Raw genomic sequence first — 16666 nt, 5'->3', positions numbered from 1 at the left:
CTCTCTGCAGATGATGTGACAGCTATTTTTCCCCCTTTTTTTCAGTACCGTTTGATGTTCATTTTAAAGTTATTGTTCATGACTTCTGAATAGGGTATAAAATATGAATATAAACTATTTTAAAGTCCCTTTTTTGTCTACCTCTGTGCACTTAGCTATATAAAAAAATATACTTACTTTTTAAAAATAGTTTTTAAATAAAATGTAAATGTCAGCAGAAAATATGAAAGTAAAATGTAATTCAAAATATTAACACAAACTACAATAGTGTATCATCGAGAGTAAAGTATCACTGGCCCCAGTTCCTTCCCCCTTTATTTAAATATCTCTCTCATCTGTTATATGAGCAGTCTGGAGAGACAGAGGAAAGCTGATAAAAGTCTTAGATGAGCTGAACTGTATGATGACCTACTTCAACATGAGGACCCTTCTTGTCAGCTTTCTCATGCTGTGGGTGAGTTAATTATGTGAAATGCACACTGGCAAGTTATATGGTAAGATTTCTCAATAAAGTTCCATTAGTTAACTTCATTAAAAATGTGTACTAAAAATGTAGAATACTTCTATAGTATGTATTAATCTTAGTTAATGTTAATTTCAACATTTACTAATATATTATTATAATCAGATGTTGTCTTTAATACATCTAACCTAACATTAACAAAGATAAATACTGTAACAAATGAATTGCTAATTGTTAGTTACTGTTAGCTGATAAATTACCTAATTGGACATTATTGTAAATTGTTACCAATTATATATAGTTTTTAATATAATCTGTAAATTTGTGGCCTTTGTTTTTCAAGGTTTGACATGTCAATAAGAGACGTATGTCCTCAAGTGTTCTTAGAAATATAAACATCACATACAGCTTTATTGACCACTGTGAATGCTGGCCAGAAAGTACATCCTACACATACTTTTGATGGAAAAAACATATATTATATTTACCAGAATTTGATTATCTATTAGAAATGACAAATAATTAATAGTTATTCATTTCACATTACATCATGAAAAAGAATTGTTTATTAAAGTTAAATCATAAATAATATGCCTGCCAGTGCCAGACTAAATCAAGGGACTTTCACCATGGCATTAAGAATAAAGAATCCTATTTGCAATATCACTTATTCTCTTATGGTGAAAAAAAATCAAATGTAAACTTCTGATGTAACTTCTTTAGGGTCTACATTTCAAATTGTGAAAATCTTGAAAAATTTTAAATTGTAAAAATTAATTGCTGGGTAAGTTTACCGGAAGAGTCTTTTTACTTTCAAATTTCACATTTAATTCAATGTGTTAATTGCTGTTTCTTTGTAATTATTTGCGAAATGTACTTAAAATGGTACTTTAAAATGGTAAATACTTGGTAATAATGGTAAAGTATTTGGTAACACTTTGGTGTCCAATTCTCACTGTTAACTAGTTATTATTAGCATGAATATTACTGGAAAATGTCCTGTTTTTATTACTTAAAAAGCACATTAATATCTTATTCTGCAAGACCTTTTTCTAAATCATTAATCCTACCCAGTTCTTAAACTTAATTGTCAGTAGCTACTTTACTATGTATTAATAAGCAGTACTTAAGAGTATAGTGAGGCAAAAGAATAGTTCATTCATACTTAATAGTTAGTTAATAGTGAGAATAGTTAATAGTGAGAGTTGGATCCTAATCTAAAGTGTGACCAGAATAATTTATGTAGTTATCTACTATTTGTTTGAAAGAATTAAAAGAACCGTTTCATGTCTTTCATAGTATCATTCATTAACCTCGACATATGATTTAGAAAGTAATTAGTAATAAGTAGCGGTGTAACGATACATGTATTCGTACCGAACCGTCACGGTACAGGCATCTCAGTTCGGTGCATGAGGCCTTACAACAAATACAGGCAATTCCCCCTCAATCTGCAGTAATGCAACTCTGTTTGATAACCGCCGGCAGAAGAACCGCGAATGCCAGGAGTTGCACACTTGAAAACAAAGCCCACTAGACAGTGACCATGTGCTGATTCTGAACACGTCTCTCACAGACAAAGGAATAACGTTACTTTAAAGGCTTGCGTATTCAACTCTCTGTGGAATGGAGCTTTGTGTTTTTGTGTCCTACCTCTCTCATTCGACACAAATCAAAATATTCCATAATATTTCCATATTTGCGATGCATCCATATGCTAAACTATTATTAATTATGTAAATTATAGACTTTGTAGTTCACTCACGTTCTAATGGTGACACAGTGAGGCGGACGCGCTGATGTTTGGTTCACCGTGTTTTATTTTGATAAAGTACCATCTGCGCTGTAAGTTAGCAATGCTAGAAGCCTGGAACTGATATGTTTTGTGTTTGTGTGCGCCGGCATGAATACTTTAACTTTTCTCATACCAGCAAAATCAACTCAAACAAAACTGAACGGAAACTCAGCAAATACAGTCTACGTTACATGTTGTACTTTTTTTTTTCTGTTGCACCGAATTCGTATCGAACCATGACCCTCGAACCGAGGTACATACCGAACCGTGACATCTGTATACCGTTACACCCCTAGTAATAAGTATTTAAATACTTTTTGGAGAGAGTAATTTGTACAGTTATCTAATTACACTGTTGAAGATGTAATTAATAACTAATAATTAATTACTTTTTTAGAGTAACTTACCCAACACTGGCTACAGGAACAATCCCCCCAGAGCAACCTGGGGTTAAAGTACCTCCAATTTTTTTTTTTTTTTTTCCTGAGGCTTTTGAACCTGCAAAGTTTTAGGTAACAACTCACATTTGTAGCAACAGACTAAACCTCTTACCTCTCCCCTAAAAACACACAATGATATACTACTATACTGACGGAAATTTGGCTAGAAATAACTTTCATTTATAGAAAATATTTGTAAATGTCACAGGTACTTACAAAGAAACAGTAATTAACAAACTGAATTAAACATGATTTTTTGAAGTAGAAAAACTGTAAAACATTCTACATTAATCTTGTTATATGTTGTATTTACAACTTTAAAAAAAAAAAACTTTTTTTTTTTTTTTGTACATTTAAAGACTTCAAGAAGTCAACAACTTATAACTCTTCTTTTCTCTCAGTTGGTCTGGAGTGTATGTGTATGGGCTGGCAGCAGAAGGATACGACAGAAGCGTGCATGGCTTATTGATTCATTTACTATTGAGGAAGAACACTCCGGTTTATTTCCATATGCAATAGGCAAGGTGAGCAGCATCATAATTGTCCCGTTTTCTGCTAGAGCTAATTCAATTCAGTTTATTTTAATAATTTTTCACATTACATAAGTTTAAGTTCTGGATTTCAGTGTGTATGTTGTTTGTGTTTCAGGTTGAACTCGAAAGAACTTATATAGTTCATTTAAAATTACACGGTCAGGGTGTGGATAAAGAACCGAAAGGTGTTCTCAGCATTACAGATACAGGTGATGTTTTAGTACATAAAAAGATGGACTATGAAGAAGGCCCTAAAATTCTCAGAGTAAGTACTTAAAGTAAGTACTTAAAGAAAATCCACTGCATAACAGCATTGAAATTCATTCAAATACACTGCAAGAATGGTATATTGGTATATATTTTATAGCCTACTGTATATTGATATTCACTGGATTCAATTGTAGTTGACATTTGAAGCAAGAAATAAATCCAATAATGAAGTGGATACAAAACTTGGGCTTGAGATCAAAATATTGGACATAAATGACAATGCACCACAATTTCAAATGTCAGTCTATGAACAGACTGTGGACGAGTCACATCCTGAAGGTAATCCATTATAGTTTGCATTTCACTACTTTACTGTTTCTTTTATGAAACTGTTTTCATCTAAAATTTCATTTCACCGTGCGGCACTGCACATTGGTAATATTTCAATGTTAAATGTTGGTTGTAACCTGCAAGATGCAGATGAATAATTTTAAAGGTGGTTGCACACTGCATGAGAAGTGCACGTTATATTTGTCTCACGTCATTTTTAATGTACATGATGAATTCATATGTACATAATGGAAACTTGTGCATAGATATTTTTTAATAATACTTTTGCCTTTCTGTGGACTAAATAAAGTCTACCCAGAAAGCATACAGGTACATATGTCTCCAAGATGTCTGCTAAAGACTTTTCCTCTGGAAAGCATCTGCTGTGTACAAACATCTGATAAATGTCTTTAAAAAAGTCAGTTTTAATACATTCTAAATCAAAAACATCTTTGAAAGCCTTTTTCTAAATGTCTATTTGTAATCTGACAGGGAACGTCAAAAAGATGTATAGCAGACGAGCAAACACTCTAAAAAAAAATGTCTTTCATCATGCACATTAAATAGATGTCTCAGAGTTGTATGTGTGCTGTCAGGGTATATGCTTCATACACAGTAGTCAACATTTGAAGTGGATCAAAAAAGTTAATCAAAGTTGTCCTAAGACAAGAATAAGTATTGTTTTGATTTTAGGACAACTTTGATGAAAGGTTTTGATCCACTTCAAATGTTGACTACTGTATAGAGATACAGGCCTAATAATGTAGATTGCCCTTACTCTTTCTGTTTGTGCTGTTTACAGCAAAACTCCTCCTGTAAGGTTATTAGATTGTGTGATTAGATTTTGAACGGTTGCCTTGAATGTGAGAACATGACTGCATGGCGCTTCTTATCTAGTGTGCATCATAGCCCTTTTGAAGTAAGTGGTTTACCGTCGGGTTTAGACTTCCTGAAGAACTTATACCAAAGTTTATGGTACATCGTTTGCTTCATTACAGTTAATCAGATTAGAGAGACAAGATTGTTTCGAATTTAGCTTAACCCACACATCTGTGCTAGTAATACATCCAGTGCAGCTCTCATGTATTCAGTTCTCACAATCTTATGCCACACATCCATTTTCCTCTCACAGCGATAATTACCCTCAAACAAAAAGCAAGAGCACCCTCAGATGAATATGCAATAATAGTATTTTGGTAAAACAGATTTGGCAACCACTCCTCTGTGTATTTATGTTTGCACTCTGAGAAGTGTCAAAGGGCTCTAATTACATCTTTTTGAAGTATTGAGCAATGTAGCAACGTAGTATTGAGCAATTGGGATTGGGATCCTGAAGGCGCCGTGGGACCCAACCCAAATCTTCAAGGAGTGGGCGGTTTTACTTTTACTGCATGTGGGAGTGGGCAGGCAGAAAATATAGTATGGATCCTGCCAGGAATCCTGGATTCACATAAACACTAGGCCTATTACCGTAGTTGGTCTTACAGAGTGTATGGTCGTACATCAATTACATTATTTACCCACCATGGCACTGGCAGTATATAATGTAACATTAAAATACCAAGATTTATATTATTCTTCTGACATCTGAAAAAAGAACATGAAGGAAAACATACAGCTCATTCTGTCAAAATGACGGATACGGATTATTTATTGTGCAACATGATTATGATTTTAAACTATTTGTTTCAGTCGTAGAATATCCCCATAGTTTAAAACACAGTAGGCTCGCTAAGGAAAATGGTGGATAAAAGGCATATGAAAAAAAAAATGATAACCCGCCCTCATACCCTGCTGGTCGCACACACACACTCACAAAAATAACAAACGCAGGGGACCAAATCACAACATTAAAGATAAAAACTCGTGGCAAACAAAGAAATCTTTAAATATATTCAGGAATCCATTCAACAATGAAAATAAATAATGTGCTGCTGGCATCCTTACCTGCTACCGGATGTGGGATACAGCATTTGGGAAATCAATGCTTTTGCAAAACCCAGCGTGCAGCACTGAAAAAAATGTTTCACCCATATGTTGTCATTTCAGCTTCAGGGGTGTGTGTTCAGCTCTCTATATTTATATGTTTACTCATTTATTTGGTCAAAGTGGTTTAAATTATGCTGTATAGTTGTGGTTGGTCATCCTATAATGTGCCTATAACTTGTTACAAGTGAGGGTCACATTTCATTTCCATTCTTCTGAGGTAAATAAAAGAAAAAGTATACAAGGTAATAATGGAACAAGACTACGCTGCCCTCCAAAAGTTTGGAAATGCCCTTCAACACAAAATACGAAAATATATTTTATTACATAAACAGTTTATAAATAGAAAAAACTCATATTTTCAATTCATCAAAATAACCAGCATTAGCAGCTATTACAGTGAGGGCAAATAAATAATAACTGTGAAGTATTTTTAAATACTATTTTTAATATATTTATACTATATTTTAAATACTAAATATTTTTCAGGCAAAGAAGTACTGACAGTATTGGCTACTGATAAGGATGATCCAACAACAAACAATGGAACATTTGATTTCACAATCAAGTCTGTCACACCAAAAACAGATGTTGAATTTTACATTCAGCAGCAAAAAGAATCGGGCACAATTTATTTTAATGGGTGTTTGGACTATGAGGTATGAACTTACTTTCTTTCATCGGGATTAATGCACTATTTTTGTACCTTTGATACATCTGTTATTACGTTCAGACTACATGTATTGCTTTTCGTGCTTTATAAATGTTTCTCAATTCCTATTCAATAAATGTTCTGCTAAATTAATGTTTTCCAGAAAGCTCAGAAATACACAATCCTTGTTGAAGCAAAGGACAAAGGGGAAAAGAGACAGCTCTCAAGTACGAGTACAGTGATATTCAATATTGCCGATAATAACAACAATCTTCCAAAGTTCTCTGGTAAAACTGTAAGTTTCAAGTTTTTATGCTTATAATCTTCTTGATTATTGTTTTTAATGCCAAGTTAGACATATTGTCCTATAAAACCTAATGAAATATTTGACTTATGTTTCAGGGACCAGGAAAGGTCAAGGAGAGAGAAACTGGGGTTGAAGTTTTGCGACTGCAAGTAACAGACAAAGACCTCCGTGGTTCAAAAGCTTGGAAAGCCAAATACACAATTTACGGAGATAAAAAGGAGATCTTTAAAATAGAAACACACCCTGTTACGAATGACGGGATTTTAACAGTTGTTAAGGTAGGCAGATGGTTGATGTTTTCTTGTGGAAGCCAACCTACCTAAAGCTTGAGTTAGTATTGCTGGTTATGATGCTGTAGAATCAGTGTTTACACAGAAATGTATCTCTAATCTCTCCTTTTTTTGGCTCATTTCAGCCAACAGACTACGAGGAGCAAACACATCACGATCTGTCCATCAGTGTGCAGAATGAAATTCCTTACTTTTCCTGTAAGAGTAAAAAGAGAGTAAAAAAAGAGCTTGACCAAATACCCCAAACCTCTGACACTGACACAAGTGTCCGCTATGACACCATTGATGTGACAATTTATGTTGAAGATGTCAATGACCCTCCGGTTTTTATTCCTCCTGTTAAACATGTTGTGGTAACAGAGAACATAGATGTAGGAACAAGTCTTACGACCTTCACTGCTAAAGACACGGATAGAAGACACATAAACACATTTAAGTAAGAGAGCTAATATTACCGTATACGTTTCACATATAATAACAAAGGTGAATTCATGTGGTATTGCTTTGAATCTCAGATTTGTTAAAGGTGAAGATATTGATGGATGGATAACTATTGATGCACAGACCGGAAAAGTATCCACATCTAAAATTCTGGATAGAGAGTCGCCATTTGTGATAAACGGCACCTATATAGCAACCGTACATGCTGTGGATGATGGTACGACATAAAATTTATAATCATGACTGATATTCTCATAATATACCAAGTATACCTGGACAGTAGAGATGTGCGGATGAGCTCAAACGTCACCCGAATCTGCAGCTTCAAATAAATTATCCGCCCGCCACCCACCCCCACCTGTATTTTTCTGCACATCCCTGCACACTTATATAAGCTTAAATACTTGTTCTTTTAAGCCAAAGCCACGCTAAAAAGAATAACGTTAACTGACATCTGGACGTGACTCTCTGCAATCTCTGATGACATCGGTTGGGTGTTTGAACGCCTACTGGATCCTTGGACAAAAGTTTACAGGGGTTCACCCAGTTTAAGAAATTTCTGATTGTAAAAATCTAATTCTTTACATTTTAATGTATTGTTTTCGTTATAATGTACTGATTCAAACTAGTAATCAATAATAATTTTTATTTTAATACTCGACGTGCCTCCCTTGACATGCTCTCGCATATGAACAGGTAGCAAATCTTGTCTGCACATTTCACATTTCGCAGCAGTTTCAAAGAGAAATGTCCACTGAGTGGCACTAAAACACAGGTTCAATACGTGAACCCTGGCGCCTTTTTATTACATCAGTATAGTTATGTATTGCTGTGTTTTTGTTACGTTGCTTCAGGTACATATTGTGGTAGTTCCGACTTCAAATATCCAGGGACTGTCGCTAAAAGTTAATGCTCTATCGCAGGGGTGCTCATCACTGGTCCTGGAGATTGACTTTCCTGCAAAGTTCAGCTCCAGTCCTGACCAAACACACCTGAACCAGCTAATTAGGATCTCAAGGAGCACTTGATAATTATAGACAGGTGTGTTTGATTAGGGCTGGAACTAAGGTATGCAGGAAAGTCGATCTCCAGGAACAGGGTTGGGCACCCCTGCTCTATCGTGTTGGAAATATGCCCTACACCAAATCCAACCCTAAACCTACCCGAAAGTGTTGACAAATGCAACACTGATATAAAAACGCATTTGTTGACGCAAGCGTGTCATTTGAATCCTCCGTGTGTGCAGATTTTAACTGTTTTGTTGAACCGTAGTTACACAGGATTCAAACAATAATGGCTGCCATATTGAAGGGTCGTTCATAACCAACGTGCATCTGTACTTTGCATCAGTGCCCTCTGTTGTTAATTGATTAGTCATATAGTTTAGCTGTGTTCACCTCGTTTTCACTAGTATTTAAGTTCTCCTTGTTCAGTTCAGTTGGTCTTGCTTTGTCAATGCTACATTTGAGTTTTGTGTGTTGTTGGAATTGTCTGTGGTTTGGATTAAAGATTTTTGGAACTTTTATCATCTTCTTCCTCATGCTTTTGTATACAGCAATCCGTGACAGAAGGCAGGACCAAAAAGAAAATTAATTTTATTTTAGCTGGTAAGTGTTTTTTATTTTATTTATGGATCACTTTGCCGCAGTTCACCTGCTCTGCCTTTAGCAGGGGAACTACTCCCTTGAGGAGCATGTGCAGGAATTTATTGGTTTCGCCCATCACACCACCTTTCCAGATGACTGCCTGTGCTCATTCCTGCATGTCGGTCTGAATACCACAACTTGAGTACAGTTGTCCAGGAAGGGTCCTCGAGGGAGCTTCGCCACTTATGTGGAGTAAGTGCTGAGCTCCTGCAGACTTTCACCATCAATCTCGGTGATGACGATGCCTGCCCCACTCCCAACCCAGTGCCCAGCCAGTCACCACCATGATTTTTCAATATGGAGAGTTTGAGACTTTGTTTCCCCTGAATCTGTCTGACTTGCTGGTGCCACCTAGCCTTCCTCTCTTGCCTCCTCTCCAAATTGCCTAAAGAGTGGTTTTAGTTTAGATTGGATTTTGTGCATTTCTTCATTCTCCTCATTTCTTAGCTACTCCAGCTGTCTAGTCATCTCTGTCCCCTGTCAATCACTGTGTTTCACCTGCTCTCAGTGGTGGGGCTAAATCTCGGGCCTGCCGGGAGTCTTCGTCTCCTGACCTGAGGAGCCCGTGGCTCTGCCTCCTGCCTCAGATAGCTCCAGTGTGGACCATCAACCATGCGGCTTCACCAGACTCCCTCTCACAGGCCCACTCCGCCTCCCTCCTTGGTTGCTCCAGCTCGCCCTCTGGCCTCCGGATCCCCACCTACATATCGGGTGCTGTGTTTTCCCATCACGCCTTGGCTCCTCCCTCCAGTGATGCTTCCATGGACTGTAGTCCTGGCTGTGGCCTTGGTGTCCATTTTGCTCAAGGCTCCTCCTGGTCATCTCCTTCACCTGCACCTCCCTGGATTTTGTTTGTAGTCCTCTGCCTGTTTGCACCCTTCGCCATATCCTGGTCTTTCTTCCAGCACAAGGTCGCACCTTCCAGGAGGGGGTGTGCTGTCACAAACTTACTCACTGTTTGAACTGTGTTCTCATTCTGTGCACTAATTAATTTGTTAATTAATTAGTCATTTAGTTCATTTAAATCAGCTGTGTTTGCCTAATTTTCACTAGTGTTTAAGATATCTCTGATTCTTTTCAGTTGGTCCTGCATTGTAGGAATTGTTTGTGTTTTGGACTAAAGACTTTTGGAACCTTTATCTTCTTAATTGTGTTTTTAGCAAACCATGACAGATACATGCACATAAAGTCCAAAAGTGATGTTTCATTAACAAATTTCGGGAGGAGCATGCACAGATAATTAACGCGGCCAATTCATCATCGCACTCCCTATCCAATCAGCACAAGAGAAAATCCCTATAATTAACTGAATCAGTCTTGCCTTCATTTTCTCTCATCTTTCAGCATTCGGTTCGCTCCTTTTGTTACTATATCACAGCCCCAAATCTTTTCCCTGTCCAAATAATGAGATCTATACCCGGGATTTTCGGATCCTCCGCAGCAATCCACTGGCCCGCATGCCAAATACACATAACTTTAATTCTATTTATTATATGTAAGTGTGAACTCGTGAAGTGATGTTCCATTAACAAATTTTGCGAGGAGCACGTGCAGATAATTAACGCGGCCAATTCATCATCAGCAATCGCACTCCCTATCCAATCAGCACAAGAGAGAATCCCTATAAATAACTGAAGCAGTCTTACCTTCATTTTCTCTCATCTTTCAGCATCCCTCCACCACCCCGACTCCTCACCCTCAGCCCATTCCTTCCCCGGGCAGGGGGGAGTGCCCCGGGCTCAGGAATAATTACCGACCTCGGAGCCCTCTCCCGGACAGCATGCCAAATCCGCATAACTTTTACTCTGTTTATTATATGTAAGTGTGAACTCGTGAATTAATATTTGAGAGAATGCTTTACGGAATGACCTGTGACTACTATAATTTACTTACATCAAACAAAACTCTCAATATCTTCAGGGATTTGAAACTACTAATCTTGCAATCCTGAGATTCAAGATCTTGTTTTTTTTTTACTCTAAATGAATTACTGTTTTTTTCTTGTCTCTGATCGGCAGGTGTTCCTCCGCTGACAGGCACTGGAACTCTAGTGATTCAACTAAATGATCAAAATGATAATGTACCAGAACTGGAGGAGAATAATGTCAGCATTTGCCTAGACAAAGAGCTCGCAATGGTCAACATCACAGCTGTAGACCTGGACCTTCCTCCATATGGATCACCTCTCTATTATGAGCTTTTGGGAGATGTTAAGAACAAATGGAGAGTTGAACCAGCCCATGGTAATGCCACCATCTGCTTCACTCAGTCCAGACCACCCTACAGTATTTCTCACTGAACATCATATTTTACTTGGAAAACACGTTACAGAAGTAAAATGGGTTATGCTGATTTTAGGCAAATAATGTCCTGGGCATTCTTCCATGACCTCCATGGTTGTGTTTCTGTATTTACATAGATTACTGTAAACACAGCCCACTGTGAACTACTATGTTGCCATAAATATGACAGGAAACACTAGCATCTAACAATGCCTTGGAAAAAAAAAAAAAAAAACAGTCTTAAAAAATAAAGTATACACATAACCCAAATAGGAAATAAAACATTTATTGTATAAGCATGTGTCCTATCCTGTGTCCTAAACTCCTGAAACATTGGTGTCTCATTTTAGAGCAGTCCAATGCAAATAATGAAAGGAGTCAATTAAATCTGTGTATGTGTGAAAAAAATCAAATGTAACCCCCCCTTGTAATCATTAAGTTTCAAAAGTAACTGTAATTTAATTACACATTTCTTCTCAGTAACTGTATCTAATTACAAATACATTTATTTTGTAATTAAATTACGCAATTCCGTTACATGTAACTAGTTACTCCCCAACACTTAACATGCTCTTTGCATGTTTCTAGCATAATTAGCACGTCGCTATCATGTTTTTAGCATAACTACCATGTTTCTAGCATGTTTTGAACATTATTAGCATGTTGCTAGCATGATTAGGATGATGCTACTTTGAAGGTCTGACCCGAGTTTGGTGCTCGAGGAAATACATTTTTAAAATGATCTCGGAAGCAGAAGCAGTAGCAGCAGTTTAAATAGTATTTTTTTCTCAAGCCAACTTAATTACATTTTAAAATATATAAAAATAGAAAACAGTTATTTTAAATTGTAATTGTCATAATTCATAATAATTACATAAAATTAATGTTTTTATAATATTACTGCATTGATCAAATAAATGCAGTCTTGTAGAGCATAAGAAGCTTATTTTAAAAGCATTAAGAAATCCAAACTTTTGACACACACAAACACACACACACACACACATATAAATATATATATATATTTACAATAATACTATTTTTTTTATCATCTTTCATCTTTTCCTAAAGGCACAACGGTGAGTCTTGTAAAAGAGAACAGCGTGTTTTCAGGTCATCACCTCCTTCAGATTAAAATCTCAGACCAGCAGGGATTTTACTCCATCCAGAACCTGTCGGTCACGGTGTGCGACTGCTCTATCACTCCCAACTGCCGTGTCACGGTGATCTCGAAGGCTCCGATGGAATCTGTTTGTGCATGGATGCTTTTTCTTTCAGTTTTGGTTCTCACAGGTAATTTACAATGTTTTGTTGGCACAGTCTTAATAGGTGATGAAGGATTCTGTAAAAAGAATGAAAGGTTGTGTCAAAGTTCTTGGGAGCTAAACACCTCTGAAATATTCAGAAACAGCCAGTGAAATTGGCTAGAGAAATTTGCATGCATGGCCACACCCAGGGCTGCATTAAGACTTTAAGGGGCCTCTGGGCATTACCTCTTGAGGGGCTCTTCATCCACCAGAACTACAGCTTACGTTCAGCCTTTTATTTAGCAGTAATAAATGCCATTAACAAAACATCCAAACCTATAGGTCTGTCATATAAAATATACAAAACATGTATACAAAAAGTGTAGCATTAAATGGTATGTGTTAACATTGGTTAAATACATTATGAACTAACATTAAACAGAGTTGTAAGGTAAATTAGTACCTTACTACCTTGTCTTTCTGCTTGTGTGGATCTAACATTTATTCTAACAGGCATAAGTTAATTTACGTTTTCACAAATGTTACTCTACACATGCAATTTTTAAAATCACTAATTTACTGTAATAATAGTGAAAGAAACTATTAACATTAACCAAGGTGCTGAATAAAGGTAAAATATGTGAATAATAATGTGATTAAAAAAAAGCATGAACACGTTACAGTGCACCCCATAAAGACAATCAAAAATCTGAAAAAGCTGATTGACCACCCCTTTAATTAAAATTATGTCCACTGGCTCGACAAAAGCATCATTAGACAACTATGGTCACAATGGTTCCGTCGTTACCAACACAGTTCAACGATTCTGTGTTTCCCGAAACCATAGTTCAAACGAACATTCGCAAACAGTGTCACAAACTTACGTGGTTGGAACTACAGCTCTTGACCTGTGGTTAGAAGCATAGCTTCTTGTTAGTAAGACATGTAGGTTCAATAAATTATGCTCTTGGGCACAGTAAGCAAGCTAGCATGCAGTGCAATCTATATCTTTCACTTGATCTTAATATAAATGCATTTTAATCTATGTATTTTTAAGCTTCATCTGCAAGCAACGTTTTTGAATAGTGCGCATGTGCATATGTGTCTAAGGTAACCCCGGAGTATGACGTAAGAGGAAACCCACGATGAATCAAACATCAAATAAAGCGAAATGACAGGGAACCAAAAATATTAAATTAGTCATCAGGTGCCATGTTCAATATAGCTGCATTTTAGAGATCTATAATCAGTTAAATAGCAGAAGTTATTACTCAGTTCAAGCGGCGGAGATGCGACCACATTCGATAAACGGTCGTGACAAGCTAGTTTGTTTCCATAATAATAACGGAGATTAATCAGCGAGTTATATCATTGCACGGGAAATGCACCCCTGGACAGTTGAAGGTGCACACTTAAGTTCATTATTTGAACATTTTAAAGCTCACCAATTTAAACGTTCAGTTGAGTTTAAATCATTTAAATGCATAAATACACGAAAGAAGGCACACAGCACACACACAGAGAGCCACGTCTCTGACAAGAACGGATAAATCTCTTTCGCATCTTCTTGCCCTTGAACAGACAAATATACCATACCATTCAAACGAATAACAATTCCAAGAAGATGTGAATATCAACTCTGTTCATCCGCTAAACACCACAGTTGCGCTTCTAATGATGGAAAGGGTGGCCCAGGGTTGACCACTCAGGGGGAACTAAAAACTGGACCTAAACGGTGTACGTTTTCACCTCATAGAGGGGAAAGGTGCTCTACACCCTACCAGTCATCTGGATTCATCTGTTGGTACTCAGAATTCTAGATGAGACTGGCTGCATGTAAAGTTTATAAAATCTAGCAAAGGTGTTAGGTATAGCCCCGTAGACAGCTCTACATATGTCTGCTAACGAGGGACTATTTGCTAATGCTGAAGAGGCGGCAACATCCCTGGTTGAGTGTGCCTTCACTCCCAAGGGGCATGGTAAACTGGAGACAAGGTGCTGTTCAGATTGCCTGGAGGTCCTAAGGAATATTTATGGTCAGTCACAGCCCAAAATCTTAGGAATCAGTCTGTAGGTGGGTGGAGGGCAGAAACTGCTTTTTGACCAATAGGAAGTTCTGTCCTTCACAGTCTTTGTACCAAAGGTCTTCTTCTTGCTCCTTAAGAGGTGTCTGGCTGTTGTCCTGGCATTTTATCTAATAGCGTTGGACAGTTTGCTTATGTTATCCACCAAGATTCAATCAAAATGTAGCAAACCTTTGTCAGAGAGGGGGCCGCCATAAACTGGGCCCTGGAATGTGCTGTCCAATACAAAAGGCTCGTATGCATCTATCTGTGGGGCCTGTAAGACCACCAAGAGATCCCAAGAGGGAATGAGGTGTTTTTAATCTTTATGCACCTCTTAGGAATCTACTAATAACATTGTGCTTTCCCACCAATCTCCCATCTGCAGTGTCATGATTTCCTGCTGTGGCAGCCACATACACTTTTAAGTTGGATGGACACAGGTGCCTGTCCAGGTCCTCTTGGAGGAAGGAAAACCCTGATCTGTAACACATCTCTGTGGTTCTTCTTCCCCTCAGGAAGAGCACCAAGCAGTGAAAAGTTGCCACCTCAGGGCATAAAACCATCTAGAAGAGAGGGCTCAAACCTCAGTGTTTGTGTCTATCACAACTGCCTGCCGCTGAGAAAGAAGGTCTTTCCTCAGGGGGATTTGCCAGGGAGGTGTTGACATCAGGAACTGGGGTTTTACACCATAATAAATGCACCATAATCATCTCTCTCTCCACCAGAGACATCCACTTAAGTCATATGCTCCACATCGGCCTCAGACTGAGCTGCCATACCTGAAGACGAGGGGTTAGCAGAGTCCTTATCATGGCTTTAGCCCATTCTCCAAAGCTGACTGACAGCTCATCTTCATCATGAGCTATGAATGAGAAATTGACCCGTGAGACACACTCGCAAACCCATCCAAAAACTCAACTAGAAGACATGTGCAAGTGTAACAGGCGGAACAAGTGGTCCACTGGGATTCACCCAGAGGAAATTCTCCTCTTCCAACTCTGTGCTCGGTCTTCAGAGCATGTCGTCAAAGGCCTTGTATGCAGAAATAGAAGGATCAGGATAGCAGGCATCTGAGATCACTCTCTGTCTTTTCAAAAAGAATGAGAGTTGCAAACACAATGTGCCCACAGTCATGCTCTCACAGGGAGAACAAGAACCATTCATGAAAACTGTTTCAGCATGGGTCCAACCCAAACAATGAAGACAGCATTCTTGGTGTTCTGTTAAACAACAGAAGGACATTAACAAAAAGGTAAATTGCAATACACACAATCCGACATGTTGGCTCTTTGGATGCACTTTGCATTAACACGCGATCACCATGAAGCAATCAGACAGATTGGATTATCAGTCAATCAGGGCATGGTGTGTTTACAGTCAGGGCATCAGCTGACTTCTCTATCTGGATAACCGATCAGATCTGTTGTTTTTGAGCAATATTGAAGTAAGGCTAGGCCACTCCAGGACCTTGAAATGCTTCTTACGGAGCCACTCCTTAGTTGCCCTGGCTGTGTGTTTGGGGTCATTGTCATGCTGGAAGACCCAGCCACAACCTATCTTCAATACTTTTACTGAGGGAAAGAGGTTGTTGCCCAAAATCTCACGATACATGGCCCCATCCATCCTCCCCTCAATACGGTGCAGTCGTCCTGTCCCCTAAATTATGAAGCAAATAATTCCACCCCCATGCTTCACAGTTGGGATGGTGTTGTTGGGATTGTACTCATCCTTCTTCTTCCTTCAAACACGGTGAGTGGAGTTTATACCAAAAAGTTCTATTTTGGTCTCACCTGACCACATGACCTTCTCCCATGCCTCCTCTGGATCATCCAGATGGTCTTTGGCAAACTTTAGACGGGCCTGGACATGTTCTGACTTGAGCAGGGGGACCTTGCACGTGCTGCAGGATTTTAATCCAAGACGGTTTAGTGTGTTACTAATGGTAACCGTTGAGACTGTGGTCCCAGCTCTCTTCAGG

At 38.1% G+C, this 16666-nt stretch overlaps 1 protein-coding gene across 1 annotated transcript; it reads left to right on the top strand.

Moving 5' to 3' along the window:
• The first annotated feature begins 387 nt into the window (after positions 1-387).
• LOC127155222 (cadherin-like protein 26) lies at positions 388-15517 on the top strand. Its single transcript, XM_051097315.1, has 12 exons — positions 388-454; positions 3100-3222; positions 3347-3496; positions 3636-3780; positions 6247-6416; positions 6573-6704; positions 6812-6994; positions 7132-7442; positions 7522-7664; positions 11112-11336; positions 12447-12668; positions 15204-15517. The coding sequence occupies exons 1-12, from the start codon at positions 401-403 to the stop codon at positions 15350-15352; spliced, it is 2007 nt and encodes a 668-aa protein (XP_050953272.1). The 5' UTR covers positions 388-400; the 3' UTR covers positions 15353-15517.
• Positions 15518-16666: the final 1149 nt, after the last annotated feature.

The sequence above is a fragment of the Labeo rohita genome, chromosome 23 (genome assembly GCF_022985175.1).
Source record: "Labeo rohita strain BAU-BD-2019 chromosome 23, IGBB_LRoh.1.0, whole genome shotgun sequence".
NCBI lineage: Eukaryota > Metazoa > Chordata > Actinopteri > Cypriniformes > Cyprinidae > Labeo > Labeo rohita.
Note: the sequence above shows the minus strand (reverse complement) of the source record. Positions and strands in the feature narration are given on the sequence as shown.

Bases quoted from the DNA above. Each gene is read 5' to 3' on its own strand.
- LOC127155222 (XM_051097315.1), top strand. From the start codon at position 401: ATGATGACCTACTTCAACATGAGGACCCTTCTTGTCAGCTTTCTCATG. The intron at 3,781-6,246 runs GTAATCCATTAT...AATATTTTTCAG, and splicing joins GGACGAGTCACATCCTGAAG to GCAAAGAAGTACTGACAGTA. The intron at 6,995-7,131 runs GTAGGCAGATGG...GGCTCATTTCAG, and splicing joins GGATTTTAACAGTTGTTAAG to CCAACAGACTACGAGGAGCA.